General features: G+C 32.4%; 3 protein-coding genes across 3 annotated transcripts; 1 reads left to right on the top strand and 2 right to left on the bottom strand.

Moving 5' to 3' along the window:
• The first annotated feature begins 1,060 nt into the window (after positions 1–1,060).
• Positions 1,061–4,061, top strand: LOC111281252 (protein trichome birefringence-like 38). The gene is made up of 5 exons (XM_022868950.2): positions 1,061–1,522; positions 1,623–1,794; positions 2,997–3,172; positions 3,281–3,439; positions 3,535–4,061. Exons 1-5 carry the CDS (start codon positions 1,230–1,232, stop codon positions 3,824–3,826), a joined length of 1,092 nt encoding a protein of 363 aa, XP_022724685.1. The 5' UTR covers positions 1,061–1,229; the 3' UTR covers positions 3,827–4,061.
• Positions 4,062–4,251: 190 nt separating this feature from the next.
• On the bottom strand, positions 4,252–6,725 carry LOC111281251 (uncharacterized). Its single transcript, XM_022868949.2, has 5 exons — positions 6,388–6,725; positions 6,176–6,252; positions 5,780–5,891; positions 4,882–5,048; positions 4,252–4,498 (listed from the first exon to the last, which is right to left on the bottom strand). Exons 1-4 carry the CDS (start codon positions 6,660–6,662, stop codon positions 4,919–4,921), a joined length of 594 nt encoding a protein of 197 aa, XP_022724684.2. The 5' UTR covers positions 6,663–6,725; the 3' UTR covers positions 4,252–4,498; positions 4,882–4,918.
• Positions 6,726–7,693: 968 nt separating this feature from the next.
• On the bottom strand, positions 7,694–13,710 carry LOC149510631 (protein INCREASED PETAL GROWTH ANISOTROPY 1-like). Its single transcript, XM_089757047.1, has 5 exons — positions 13,673–13,710; positions 11,678–11,781; positions 11,529–11,582; positions 11,262–11,305; positions 7,694–7,828 (listed from the first exon to the last, which is right to left on the bottom strand). Exons 1-5 carry the CDS (start codon positions 13,708–13,710, stop codon positions 7,694–7,696), a joined length of 375 nt encoding a protein of 124 aa, XP_089613173.1.
• Between the last annotated feature and the right edge of the window lie 1,087 nt (positions 13,711–14,797).

Genomic DNA, 14,797 nt, shown 5'->3' with positions numbered 1-14,797 from the left:
TTTTAAGTTTGATTCATATTGCTGATAGTCTCCTTTGATAAATGATTTATAAATCTAATATAAATTTCGAGGAAACTTACAACATACTTGAAATAATATAATCTCCTTTCACTTCAACTTATTTTCTAAGGTTATATAAATAAATAAATAAAAGATCCATCTATAAAAAAGGTGTAAAGCTCAAGCTAACCGTCAAGCATTTACTCTGTTTCTTCGTTTTAGCTCTCCTTCTCGTGAAGCAAAGTACATTTCTTGATGAGTAGATCTAATATAATACAAAGCCTCGTATATAAGAGACGTATACGAAGTTTGGTAAATTTTGTGAAATTTTTTTATTAAAAATGATTCAATAAAAATTAAAATTGAAAATTAAAATTGATGAATTGATAAAGTTTAATAAAAATAATAATAACATATAACAAATATTAAAAATATTATTTATAATTTAAATTTATTGTGTACTTATTTAATAGTAAAAATTACGTCAAAATTTTTACTAAAATATATATCTGAAAAATATATCAAAATTTACTAATTTTACAAACTTAATTTATATAACAAAATTTTTTAATCTATCAATTTTAAAATTTATTTTTATTAAATAATTTTAACAAAAAATTTCATGAATTTCATTAAAAGAACTTACCTTTTAAGTCTTTCCCTGTATATAATGATATCTTGAGTTAGAAATTTGCTTTTTTAAGCAATGGAGAAAAATAGACTATCATCAATATCGTCAGGGTTACATCAACTAATATTTTATACTACCATTATCTTGCCCTAGTAATTAATTTCTCCACTAAAAAATTAAAGACAAAAGTTAAAACCGTGTGCTGGTTGACAGTAGTACATTATTAGCATGTCACATGCAGCCAAATGTAATGTAAAAGAAGTTTAGAAGAGCGTATGCCATAAAAAAATTAACATTTTGATTTCCCCATGAAAACAAAATTAGAAATTCAACCTCCACGATTCCCTACACATTGTACTATAACGAATTCCTCAAGTTGTCTCCCAAATTATGTAAAAATAAAAATCAATGTCTCTAGTTTATTCATCTGAACCACCAAGCAGCTCTTCCCTGGTTTTCCTCTCTCCTTCTTACTCTCTCTGTTCCTCACTCTTAGTCTCTCACACTTGTATATAAACCCTGGGTCAACAGACAACTTTGTTTCATATCAGGAGCTTGGTTTATCTTTGAGCAATTTATCAGGGACACAAAATCCCAGATGGGTTTCAGGTGTGAATGCCTGTTGTGTTTGTTTCTCATATTTTGGTTTGTGTTCTTGCAAGAAGCAAGTGCAAGGCAACCTTACTACAATGTGACTAGATTAAGCGGTAGAAAGCAAGTGAATGGATGCAATTTGTTTCAAGGCAAATGGGTATTTGATCCTTCTTATCCTTTCTATGACTCTTCAGGATGTCCCTTCATAGATCCTGAATTTGACTGCCTTAAGTATGGCAGGCCAGATAAGCAGTATCTTAAGTACTCCTGGAAACCTGATGCCTGTAGCTTGCCAAGGTACCCTTTTTTTCCCTCTTTATTTTCTTTTAACTGTCAACCTCATTGTAGACTCTTTCACTGAGAAAGATTGCTTTTTCTTCTTTTCCTTTGCTGTTAGATTTAATGGGGTGAGTTTTCTGGCAAAATGGAAGGGGAAGAAAATAATGTTTGTGGGTGACTCACTGAGTTTGAACATGTGGGAATCTCTGGCATGTATGATTCATGCGTCGGTGCCCAACTCCAAGACCACATATGTTAGGAAGGACCCTTTGTCTTTTGTTGTTTTTGAGGTGAGTATTTGCCTTTTTGTCTTTGAAAAATCAACTTAGTTTTACACTCTGCACAGGACTGAATGTGTCTTTTTTCATTAATGCTATTCTTTTCATAAATTCTAGTTCCAAACCTCCTTCCGCTTGTTCCACGATTTCCATCTCCTTCTTTTTAGAAACTTTTCTAGTTTCTCCTTCCAATAATTAGTATTTTTTTACTCTCAATCTGTCTACCAGGAATGAGGATTAACAATATGGTTTCCCGAAATAAATCAAGTAGTTTAGGACATTGTTTGTGCGAGCTCATTTTGGGGTTTTATTTGGCAGAAGCCATGCATAAGATTTTGTCAGGACAACAATAGTAGTAATAGTAATAGTAATCATTTTCCTTAGAACTCAGAATTAATCAAGAAAATTTGCTTGGAGCATTTTGTGGGAGTGGCCAAAGCAATTATGAGAAAGTTGACCTTTATTGTTACAAATTTGTTTCCCCATATCCATCATCTCCTTCACATAACTAAATTTCACATAGACTTGGCTCTTTTATTTTCTTTTCATTTTCCATTCATGATCTTTAGATGTTTAGGATTCTAAAAGAGGAGTATGTATTTTCTTTGAAAGAATTAGAGCAAACTGATAAACCCAGTAAGCCCTATTCCTTGTTTAGTATTTCTCTGCTTAGGTGGAATTTTTTTGTTCATGGTCCAGGCATTAATGCTTTCCATCCATTTCTTTCTTCATTTATTTGCTCGTCTTAGGAGTTAGGAGCAAGAACAACTAGGGAAAGTGTTCTCTGCTTTTTGGCGTTTTATTATACTTCATAATTTATTTAATTCGAAGCTCAGTAGTAAGTCCAAATAAATTATAACTAGTAAAAAGTAGGTAGAAAAAAGGCCAAAAAAAAAAAAAACCCCACACGTGGCTTTATTCTCTACTCTCAAGAACAGAAAATGAAGCTTAAATTTGTTGCAGCATTAGTACGGAGTCATTCTCATCCATCACCATTCACCAGACACCACTGACAGCTGTTTTAAACGACCTGCCAACCTGTTTTGTTCAAGAATTATTACTCAAAGCAGCCGTCTACAATCATATAATTCACAGTCTGTCTGTAATTATTTAATCTAATTACTAAAACATTTTTGCTTACCGTTATCGTTGACATTTGCATCAATATCTTTCATTTTCTTTCAATGATTAATAAGATAAATCGTACTATGCAGAATTATGGAGTGACTCTGTATATGTATCGAACACCATACTTGGTGGATATAGTTAGAGAAAATGTTGGTGCAGTGCTTAATCTAGGCTCCATCAATGGTGGCAATGCATGGAAAGGGATGGACGTGCTGATTTTCAACAGTTGGCATTGGTGGACCCACAAAGGAAAATCTCAAGCGTAGGACTTTTCATCTTTATTCGTTTATTTTTCTTCAAATCATAAGGGAAATCAACCTGATTATTATAGTTATAATAATAATAATAAATCTTATTTTACATATGGTAGATGGGATTATATTAGAGATGGGTCTGCATTATACAAAGATATGAACCGTTTTCAGGCGTACAACAAAGGGCTAACAACCTGGGCTAACTGGGTTGACAGCAATGTTGATACCACCAAGACTAAAGTCTTCTTCCAGGGCGTATCTCCCACCCACTACGAGTGAGTAAAAAAGAACCTTGCTCTTCAAAAAATGCTAGAAGTTAACCAAGATACAGCTAATGTCAATTACCTTTTTTCCTCTTTAATCAAACCAGGGGCAGGGAGTGGAACCAACCAAAAAAAAGCTGTTATGGTGAACTACAGCCACTGTCTGGCTCTACATACCCGGCAGGTGCTCCTCCAGCTGCTGCTATTGTGAAAAAAGTTTTAAGGATGATGAAGAAACCAGTTTATTTGCTTGATATTACAACGCTCTCACAATTGAGAAAAGATGCCCATCCCTCGACCTATAGTGGTGAGCATTCGGGCAATGACTGCAGCCACTGGTGTCTTCCTGGCTTGCCTGATTCATGGAACCAGCTTTTATATGCAGCTCTCGTTATGTGAAGGTCCACATTGGGCAACAAAGAATTTATCTCTTTTCTTCTTCTTCATACAATTGTACATTCAGGACGGTACTGAAAGTTCTCATCTACTTTTGGTAGCTGTAACGATGGAGCAAAGATCGGTAGGTGATAATGAGGATTGAGGGGGCAAAGATCACCTGTAAAGTGATTGATTTTTTAAACCAAAAATAATTGCTTCAAGGTGGAAAAAAAAATCTAAACAGATGTTAATCTTCGAAGAATCTTGACCCTTGTTCAACAGTCACATCAAATTTCCATATCAAGGTTTGGAAAAATAAAGTTAGTTTTCCACCATGCTCTGTATCTCCTTACCTCTATAAGCTATGTTTCCAACTCTCCATCACCTACGACCCATAGTCTCACAATTAAAGGGCAGTTGAATTATTAATTAGGAAAACAACAATCTTTAGCAAATAAAGACTCAAAGGACATGTTGAGCGGTAAATTATTATTGTCTGAAAGAGTTTGTACAACAAGAAGATTACTTGTTTTTCTGGCAAAATTAGGGTGTTTAAAAAATCACCATGTTCCGGCTCAGGCAGCAGATTACAAAGACAGCAGTTTTACAAATAATATCTCACAAAAGAATCCCAACTTTCACGTTCTGCATACTCAAGGCTGAAGTCCACCTGCTGCTATGATCCGAGGACTCCTGCAACATATAACAACTAAGACCATTCAAATCAACATATACCAACTTGTCTAAGGTCCAACTCTAATTCAATAAAATGCAAGAGTTTTCTTTGATATGACTGGGCGAGAGATTCTGTCTCCCGAATGACCAAATTAGTCACATTTCAAGCAAAGGGATACAATGAACAAGAACACAAACTAAAATTTTCTGTGAATAACAAATAGACAAGACAACACGTGAAGCAAATCAAATAGACTACAGTCTATTACTTTAATAAAGCCCTTGACAGAAAAATGGTATCTGCTAAATCTGCATTATCAAACTACTGTTCATCTGGCATGAATTAACAACAGCAGATTTTGCATCATAACTGGCAATTAGAAGCAAGACTGAAAACTAACCTTAAAAGAAACTGTCAAGAAGGCATATGGGATACAACTAGTAGCCAACATAAACTGCAGCATTGACTATGTAACAATCATCATTCTTATCTCCCATTTCTTCTACATGCACACCACTTGAGCATATTAGTCCTCCATCCACAACTTCAACGTCCAAAATTTTTCCACTGCAATCAATGGGAAAAACAAAAACAAACAAACAAGAGAAGTTAAGAGTTTTGTAAATATTAATGCACACAAAAATATCTAGAAACGTATGGTTTCTATATCAATCCGTCACAGGATAGAAACATCTAGCAAAAAGCACTAGGAGTCTGTAATTAGTTTGTTTCACGTAGACACTCATTTGAACTCCCTGCATTTGCCAAATGTTAAATTTCAAACTCAATGAGATGAAGTAATGTAAGAAGTAATAAGATACTCAATAACTACTAAAATTGGAGACAAGCATTATGATGGACAAATAGAATAACTGCTTATTGAGAAAAGAAGTATAATTTCATGTTTGTGATGGAGGGACAAGATGGATAGAAGAAAGGCATGTTTAAATAATAGTAGTAATTAGAAGATGAGAAAGGGTTTGGTCACAGGTTTAATTTCAGAGAGTAAGTGATACAATTTAGTCACTGAGCTCATGGGAAAAGAAGGGCTGTTAACTGTATAACTTCATGCTTGCAATATATTGGTCACTATATGTTAAATGCTATTAAAAAAATTAACACCCATGCTAGGGTTAACAAGAATATATACTTAAACCAGTACAGCTGCAATTTCTGAAGGCGAACCATGATGTTAGAATTTACAAAGATGTTTTTCTGCATATCTTTTGTTTAAACAAAGAAAATAGATCACGGTTACAAGAACAAAGGCACCAACTTCCAGAGGTGTGGATACTCACTAAGGAAAAACAGACTTCACCCTCTCAATATCCAACGACTGCTGGAGAGAATTAGGAACCCCTAACTTGATGATTAGTTTCATCTGATCAAATGAGACTCCAGGTATGGATCCTGCGCCAAGTTTGTCTTATTATATCTAATGAAACAGCATTCATAAGAGTTCTTAAATCCAGCACGATTCCCAGAACAATTTATATCATACAAGTTACAAACATGGCGAAGATCTTTATCAATAAGCTGAATTTAACAATTAGAATTTTTTTTTAAGAATTTTTTTGGCCATTGTTGGTTTCATGAGTTTAAAGAACACTGAAGAGAAACAACATAACATCCAAAATCTTTCTGATCCTACTGCAAAAAGTTGAACAACAAATGCATATAAAGCAAATACTTGCCTCTCCTGAATGCAGGGATTGAATTAGAAGAAATAGCATCCCTGCATGCCCTCATTGCTGCTGATGTAATATCTTGCCTGATTCCAAGCAACAATTCAGAAAACCAACACAAACAAAACTCTTTTTATCGGATTAAACCAAACAAGCAAAAAACAAAAAAAAGGCTTTTTCTTTTATACTAAAGAGAACCTAGAAGAGCGAAGAAGACGAACCCATGTTGATCATAACCAACACCCATCTCCACAAACAGGAGTTTCATGAGTGGGTTTGAGGTGTTGCCGGTAGTGCTTGTGCCTACACTTTGATCTGTTTCCATGGCTGCAGTAGCGCTGATTGGGCGTTGAAACCTAGGACGAGCAGGATGCCGGATGATAGAGGAGAAAAGTGGTGGCTTCAATGAAAGTGAAGGGTATGTTTTGGGAGTGGAGAGAGATTCAGTGGAAGAACAAAATGGCGACTTTGAAACCAAACAGACACATATACTCATCTCCTCTCTGCCTCTGCCCCAACAAAACTAGGAAATTTGAGTAAATTCATCAAAATTTCCATTTAAATATACTTCTTTTAGTTATTAAACTTATTTTATCAATATAAAATTAAAAAAAAATGTGGGCACATGAATATTGTTTTGAAAAATAATTACTCCAATAATACATAGAGGGGTCAGGCCCATTTCTTGTCAGGCTTTATCCGATACACTCAAATCAAGCTCAAGCCTGTAATAATCGTGAAAATCTTAAGGATGTATGGTTTTAAGACCAACCCATTGATCGATCATCTCACATTCTCAAATCCAAAGCCCTTTTTCCTGACACCTAACCATTGATATAACAGCATTTATATTTCTTTCTTGTGGACTATATATGAAGCAGATGTTTATCCAACAAGAAATTTCGACGTTTAGGCAAAATTCAAAAGAACAGAAAACTGAGAAAGGGTGAGAAATCAAATCTCATTTCAGTTGGCTTCAATATTTATATAAAAACGCTAGCCATCAAAGCAGTTTTTACACACCATTATTCCTGGTTGGCTTAGGCAAGGTGCCTAAATCCCAAAACCAAGATCCTACAATTATGGAGGATACCAGTAAAATGCCAACGTACAGCAAGTCCTCGATGCATTAGTTAGTTAGTCAGTGTTCTTTTTTCTTACCTGACTCAAGCTACAATACAACCACCAGGCGCATGGAGATTAAGAAAACACAAGTACAACAGCTGGGTTTAGATAACACAATAAAATTCTCTATATCCGACAAAGATATTATTAAAGCTGGTTTAGGTGATGATGCTGTAATTCCAGTTTGAATCGGGCGTCTGAGTAAGAGCTGGCAGCATCGCAGTTTAGCTATAGAGTGAGATGAGGAACAGGAGAAAGTTTTAATGGTAACAGTCCCATTTCACATCAGTTATGCATTGGAATAAATCGAATATTGTGTAGATGGATTAATAGCAGCAGGTTGTGAATTCACAAACATGATGTTTCAATCTTTACAACTAAAATTGAAGCTGAGTTAATTTGCTAAGGAGATTGGCAAGGTGCAGAACTGCAAATAAATTGTTGTTGTTGGTTTTGGCACTGTGCATGGCTCGATCTGGCTTTGTCTCTCAGCTGTTGGAAAGCCCTCATCATTCCAACATCAAATCCTCCAGCAAACTGTCAATAAAAACAAATGTGTTACCTTCTCAAAGCAGATCAAGCAAAACTATAGTCTTGTCCAACTGACACAACAAATTAATGAGAATGTTAACATGAACAATGAAATTTTATTGAACCTGTTTCTTTCTTTTTGTTTTTCTTTTTGGTTGATGCATTTTATTGAGAAAAATAAATAAACTTTTATTGATAAAAAAAATATTATGTTTAGTCGAAAACATAAATACTAATATTTTCTTATTAGTTTAATGGTATGTTATCTGATGGATGGGTTGATATTGGGTAAACATTATATGGTAAAAAAAAAGTTGTACCACAGAAAGATTATTATTTGGGAAATTAAGATATAATATTAGTTATTATCATTACTATTTTTAAATTCAATCAATTTCATCCTATTTTGGAGCTAGCTGAAAACATCAAGCTCGAGAGTTTGAAAGCCTGGGTTCCCGGTTCAACAAAGAAAAAAGTCCATTTCGATCCATTAACATTGGTGTGGGCCCATTTAAGAATAAAAAAGGATAAATTACACGTTCAGTCATCTAATTTCAAATTATTCTTTCTTTTACTCAATTTTGAGAAATTACAATTTGATCTCTAACATTTATGGTATTACTTTTTAGTCATTCAATTGTTAGTATCTAACAATATCTTGACGTTGCCTAGATGCCGCATGGCATTACAATGTCATCTCCCATGTCACATGATATTATAATGTCATATAATATTATTAACATGATATTATAAATTTTTTTAAAGATAATTTTGGAAATTAAAAATAAAGCTAAGTTATTATATTTTTTGCTACTTACCTTTTCAAAAATTTTTATTTTAATCACTTAATTTTGAAATTTTCATAATTTGATCACTAACGTATTTGTTTGTGTAATTTATTACTATTTTTATCTTCATATCTTCATTATCAACGGTTCAATATTGTCATGGATTTCTAATGACTTCATCACCAACATTTGTAAAATTTAATATAATAAATTGTTTTATTATATAAATTGCTTATATTGAATTAAATATATTAAGATAATAGTTATATAAGTTTTCAAATTTTATAAAAAAATTAAAAATAAGCATTTTAATATTTTTATAGCATGGAATTAAATTATTAACTCTTATTTAAGGGTTAATGTCATTGCTAATCCCTCAATTATAATGAAACGTTTAATATGATACTTAAATTTTAAAATTTTTAATGTGATACTTAAATTATAAATATGTTAAGTGATAATTATCTTTAACATCATTAGCTTCAAATGATTACATATGACAGACAAACAATGTTCTAACGATTACATTAATTAACAGATTTATAATTCATGTAAAATTTTAAGTACCACATTGAATATTTTAGCATAATTTAAAAATTAGTAATGATATTATCTATTTATTTTATTGTAATTATACTATTTAAATTTTTAAAAAATTGATGAATATTATTCAATTTATAAAATTACTACATAGTTAACAAATTTATAATTCATGTAAAATTTTAAAATTTTAAGTTCCACATTAAATATTTCAATATAATTTAAAGATCAGTAATGATATTATCTATTTATTTTATTGTAATTATACTATTTAAATTTAAAAAAATTGTTGAATATTATTCAATTTATAAAATTACTAAATAGTGTTACTTCAAGTCTTTGTCATTTAGCTCATCTAAATAAATTCAAGTATTACTTATTCATATTGTTAAGATTCTAATTACAATGAAAGTTCATATATTTTATTTCATGCAATAAAATATTAAAGAAAATATAAATAACAAAAATAATAAAATAATTTATTATATCAAATTTCATAAACCTTTGGCAATTAAATCGCTATAAAGCTATGTTGACAGCGATATCCAAGTATTAATAATTTTTATAAACATTAATGATCAAATTATAAAATTTTTAAAATTAAATTATCAAAATATAAAATATCTAGATTTTAGTTATCAAAAGTGTAACTTACTTTTAATTTTAGTTTACAAATTTTATTTTTTAAAATTTATAATGTTATTTTAACAATGACTCGTGGCATGTTAGATGACATGAGGAACCGACATGATACCTTACATATAATATAGTATTATTACGTTTGCATGCCATTAATCGAACGATTAAGTTTAAAAAAAAAGATATTATATTATATACGGTTTGTAATTTTTCAAAATTTGAAGCCCGAAATGAAAAAAAAATTTTGAACAAAGTTCGTTCGTTGACTAAATACCAGTTAAAAAAAAAAAGTGGGCCTGCAGGAAATCGGAATCGGCGGACCATTCGTTAATTTAAGAAGCGGGTGAAATTAGGCTAAAGGCCGGTGAATTGTCAAAGACGAAAGACCCCTGCACGCGGGTCCAGGTAACGGTCGTATTGTCTTGTTATTTTTCTTTACTAAAGCTATTCAATAGGCCGATGATATTTTTCTATAAGATTTCAAATTCAAGTTTCATCCGAGGTCTTTTCGTTGGTTGTTTATTGTTGTTGTTCATGAAATATTTAAGGGGATTTTGATAGCGTTTTTAATTTACATCCATAACATACAAATTGTAGTACGTTCATCTCAAGTAAATGGTGTTGTCTCAAACAAATCTACTTAAAATCTGGAAATTTATCTCGAGAACACGTTATTTCTATGTGATAAGGATATTATTGCATATTTTTTCGTGTAAGTCATTGAATTACACACATTTTGCCTCGGCAACTGTGTTTAATATATATATATATATATTTGTATTTATATTAACTTGTGATTAAAGTTTGAGGATATCATTTGAGTTTTGACATCAACCAGAAAACGATTATAATAATTTCTAAAAACCAGTTACTAACGTCAACTCTTTCTGTTCTTCATTATTAATTGAGTTTTTTTTTTTTTTTTTCTTTCTTCACTTGAATTCTAGTAAGTTAATATTAGAAAGAGTATCATAATTTGAAAAAAAAAAAAAAGAATCGCAGTCTTTGTCCTTCACCTAAGATTGGAAGAATCAAGAATGTACTTTAAATTTTTATTGCAGAGAAGGATAAATTAAACATGTTCCTAAGTTGGCCTGGTGCATGCGTATATGTCACTACTCACTGGACTTATGAAAGCTTGACTCGTTCATGCATTTGGGCTGATGGCACAAAGGGTTTATATTGTAGACTTGGGCAAAGTCATCGGACGTTATCAAGATCGCCATAAAAAAACAGTTGATATGAAGCCAATCATGACAAGCATGGTTGAGTGTTTGGGGCGTGACAGAGATTTTGAAAGTCATATTTTCTAGAAGTTAATTTGTTTTATGCTTTTAGTTTAGTTCCTCCCATGTTTCTCTAAGTTAGGGCTGACGCACTATATTTTACTTTCTCTCTACTCCAAGTTTCTTTCAAAGTAATAAATCGACTTAAAAGTCATTAGTTGGATTGCTACGCTACCTGATATTCACTTTATCCTGGAATTTGAAACCAATCTGCGCCACAATTACATCATCTATGTTATTTTTCAAACTTATTATAAGCAGGTGCATCAACATATAGGTGTTTTTTGGCCCGTAGGTGCATCATATTAACTTCGACAAATTACAGAGAAAATAATCATACAGAAATAACTTCGTCAAATATGGAATATAAATCAGGACCAAACGTATCAGAGTCATTGGACTAGGTCTCCAACATATCAACATCAAGTGAACTTCACAAGTTACTTAACTTACCGTCAAACATGTTCTGACTTTTGGCGATTGCTGCTTTATCTTTTAGCAGCTTAACTATTCAAATTATAGTTAAAAAAATAGTTGGTTCAGATATATTATGGCGCCTGAAAGGACTTATATATTATCATTCTCAGTCGACTAGGTCACACCTCCAAGCTTTGATTTCTCTAGCAAGTTAAGTATTCCGTAGGGTGAAGCAGGGATATGGAATTGCGTTAGTTGCACATGCTTTGCAAGTGGGTGGAGGGTATGACTTTGTTTTGAGAATCAAAACCAGAAAGGAATCTTTTGGAAAATAAAAAAACAATGGTTGAAACCGTCACTTTTCCCACTCCACTGGCCTGTAAAATGGCAATTGGCAAAGGTTGTGTGGGAATGGTTGTGGACAGACATCTGAATTAACGTAATTTATATCTGCATCGATCCAAATATTAAATAGAATTGTCAGAAGGGATACTATTATAAAAAAAGTAGTACTAATAACAGTGATAAGAACAGCTGGAACTTGGAAGGGAAATTAGCCAGCTATAAGTACAAGGAGATCAGGTGTCTGAAATGTGAGTTGTCAAAGGTCGAGGTTCAGATCTTGTCTAGTAGGAATCTGCATGTTAGGAAAATGAAATCCAACTGATTTTAGGTTAAGTAAAGGTCATGGATTTTTTATTTTACATAGAGTTTTAGTTACTTAATAAAAAAGATGTGAGATTATTTTAAGTGTGTATCAAAAACTAAGTAGAGAAAAAAAAAGTAAAAAAAAGTAGAGAGAAAAAAAAGAAAGGAGAGTTGGTTGAACAGAAGTCGATCTGTGGTCTGATTGAGTTTGAACCTTGTCAGGAAGTTTATGATTCAGAGTTCTACATTCTGAACGGTGAAGATCGGGTTTGAAGCTCTCTAGGAACAAATCCATGGTGTATTTATTGAGTCACTTATTTGATAAGATTTCTCCAATTATTTCTCTAGTTGATTAGCTCTAGTTTTAGCTAGAGAAAAACTTTGTATACCTATTATTTGATAATGAAGATTTTTTTGGTGGTCCATGATTTTTTTCCTCTGCACTGAAGGGTTTTTCACGTAAATCTTGGTGTGCTTTATTTTTCCCACGTTTTTTAATTATTGATTGTTGTCTATTGCTTCTGTATTATTGTGATTATTGTTTCAGGTGCAACAAGTGGTATCAGAGCGAGGGTTATTTTGAGACATCGGTACAGAAACAACCCAGGATAAAAGTAAATTCTGTTTGAGATCATGGAGGGTGATACAGGTTCATGATAAAATTGTCAGCATTGAATTATTCAATTTGGAAGCCTATGATGGAGGATCATCTATACTGTAAAGATTTGTATGAGTCAGTATTGGGTGATTCGACTAAACCAACAGATATGAAAGATGAAAGCTGAAAGAAGCTAGGTAGAAAGACGCTGGCTACAATAAAAAAATGAGTTGATATCAGCGTGTTCCATCATGTAACGCAGGAGTTAGATGCTCATATTGTTTGAGAAAAATTGACAGCATTGTATGAGAAAAAAATATGTATGAATAAAGTTATGCTTATTAAAAAGCTTACAACTTTACAGTACAGGGATGGATGATCTGTTACAGAGCACTTGAGTGATTTTCAAGATATATTTAATCGGATGACTACTATGAAGCTTAAGATGGATGATGAAATGAAATCGTTATTTCTTTTGGGTTCATTACCAGACAGTTGGAATACTTTAGTTGTGACTGTTCTTAATTTAGCTCATGATTATAAGGTGACATTGGAGATGATAAAAGACAGTATGCTTAATGAAAAAGTAAGGCGAAAAGATATAAACCCTGAGAATTAAGCTCTGGTCATAGAGAATAGAGGTAGAAACATTGACAGAGGTCAAGACTCAAAAGGTCGTGATAAGTCTAAACATAGATCCAAGTCTAGAGATAAAGTGAAGTGTTTCTATTATAGTAAGGTAAGTCATATAGAACGAAACTGTAAAAGTTCAGATGATGGCAATATTGTAGTAGTGAATTCAGATAGTGATTCAATTATTTTGATTTATACACATGGTGATTGTAATCATGTTAATGATCCCGGTATTGAGTGGATAATTGACACATGAGCGACATATCATTGTGTTTCTAAAAGAGAGTTGTTTATAACTTACAAAGTAAGAGACTTTGGTTGTACCAAGATGAGAAACATGAGTGTGTCGTAGATTGTTGGGATTGATGATATTATTGTATAAACTAATACAAGTTACATGTTGACTTTAAGGGATGTCAGATACATTTCAGATATGAGAATGAACTTGCTTGCTATTAATGTCCTTGATAAGGAGGGATATGAAAGTCGATAAAAGAATGAACAGTGAAAGCTTCTCAAAGGATCTATGGTAGTTACAAGGGAAAAACTATGCTACACAATGTATAAGATATGGATACAATTGAATGGTAACCAGGTAAATATCATTGAAAATGATGCTTCAGCAAACTTGTGGCACAGGAGGCTGGCACACATAAGTGAAAAGGGGTTACAGGTTTTGACAAGGCAGTCTCTTATTCCCTTGACCAAAGGTATGTCTCTCAATTCATGTGATTATTGTTTGTTTGGTAAGCATTATAGAGTTTCTTTTCGTAAAAGTTCTCAGAGAAAAGAAAATATATTAGAATTAATTTATTCTGACATATGCGATCTCATTGAGGTTGAGTCATTAGGTGATAACATATATTTTGTTACTTTTATTGATGATGCTTCATGTAAGATTTAAATGTATATGTTGAAATACAAAAGTCAGGTACTGCAGTATTTTTAAAAATTTTATGTCATAGTTGAAAGGATGACAGGGTTACCCTTGAAGTGTATTCGAACTGATAATGATGGGGAATACATATCTAAAAGCTTTGAAGAATATTGTTCAAAACATGAGATCAGGAATGAGATGACAGAACCTGAAACACCGTAGCATAATGGTATAGCTGAAAGAATGAATCATACTATTATGGAAAAAGTCAAATGTATGTTAAGGATGACAAAATTACCAAAATCATTCTAGGGTGAAGCAGTTAACACGGCTTGTTATTTACTTAACAGATCACCATCAGTTTCTTTGGGCTTTGACATTCCAAAAAGAGTGTGAACAGGAAAAGATACTTCATACTCTCCTTGAAAGTTTTTAGGTATAAAGTATTCATGCATGTATCGAAAGAGTAAAGATCAAAGCTTGACAGTAAAATCACACAGTGTGTGTTTGTAGGATATGGTGATGAAGAATTTGGTTACAGGATATGAG

The sequence above is a fragment of the Durio zibethinus genome, chromosome 28, assembly GCF_047325235.1.
Source record: "Durio zibethinus cultivar Kanyao isolate XHJ-2024 chromosome 28, ASM4732523v1, whole genome shotgun sequence".
Classification (NCBI taxonomy): domain Eukaryota; kingdom Viridiplantae; phylum Streptophyta; class Magnoliopsida; order Malvales; family Malvaceae; genus Durio; species Durio zibethinus.
The sequence above is the reverse complement of the archived record's forward strand: the minus strand, read 5'-3'. Positions and strand labels throughout refer to the sequence as shown.

Excerpts from the sequence above, each read along its gene's own strand:
- LOC111281251 (XM_022868949.2), bottom strand. The coding sequence starts at position 6,662 with ATGAGTATATGTGTCTGTTTGGTTTCAAAGTCGCCATTTTGTTCTTCC. Across the intron at positions 6,253-6,387 it reads GTTGGTTATGATCAACATGG|GCAAGATATTACATCAGCAG; the intron begins GTTCGTCTTCTT and ends GCTTGGAATCAG. Across the intron at positions 5,049-5,779 it reads GTGAAGTCTGTTTTTCCTTA|TGGAAAAATTTTGGACGTTG; the intron begins GTGAGTATCCAC and ends CATTGATTGCAG.
- LOC111281252 (XM_022868950.2), top strand. The coding sequence starts at position 1,230 with ATGGGTTTCAGGTGTGAATGCCTGTTGTGTTTGTTTCTCATATTTTGG. Across the intron at positions 1,523-1,622 it reads GATGCCTGTAGCTTGCCAAG|ATTTAATGGGGTGAGTTTTC; the intron begins GTACCCTTTTTT and ends CTTTGCTGTTAG. Across the intron at positions 3,440-3,534 it reads GTATCTCCCACCCACTACGA|GGGCAGGGAGTGGAACCAAC; the intron begins GTGAGTAAAAAA and ends TAATCAAACCAG.
- LOC149510631 (XM_089757047.1), bottom strand. The coding sequence starts at position 13,710 with ATGTTTCTCATCTTGGTACAACCAAAGTCTCTTACTTT. Across the intron at positions 11,306-11,528 it reads AAGTCAGAACATGTTTGACG|ATGATGTAATTGTGGCGCAG; the intron begins GTAAGTTAAGTA and ends AAAATAACATAG. Across the intron at positions 7,829-11,261 it reads GTTTCAAATTCCAGGATAAA|TTTGCTGGAGGATTTGATGT; the intron begins GTGAATATCAGG and ends TTTTATTGACAG.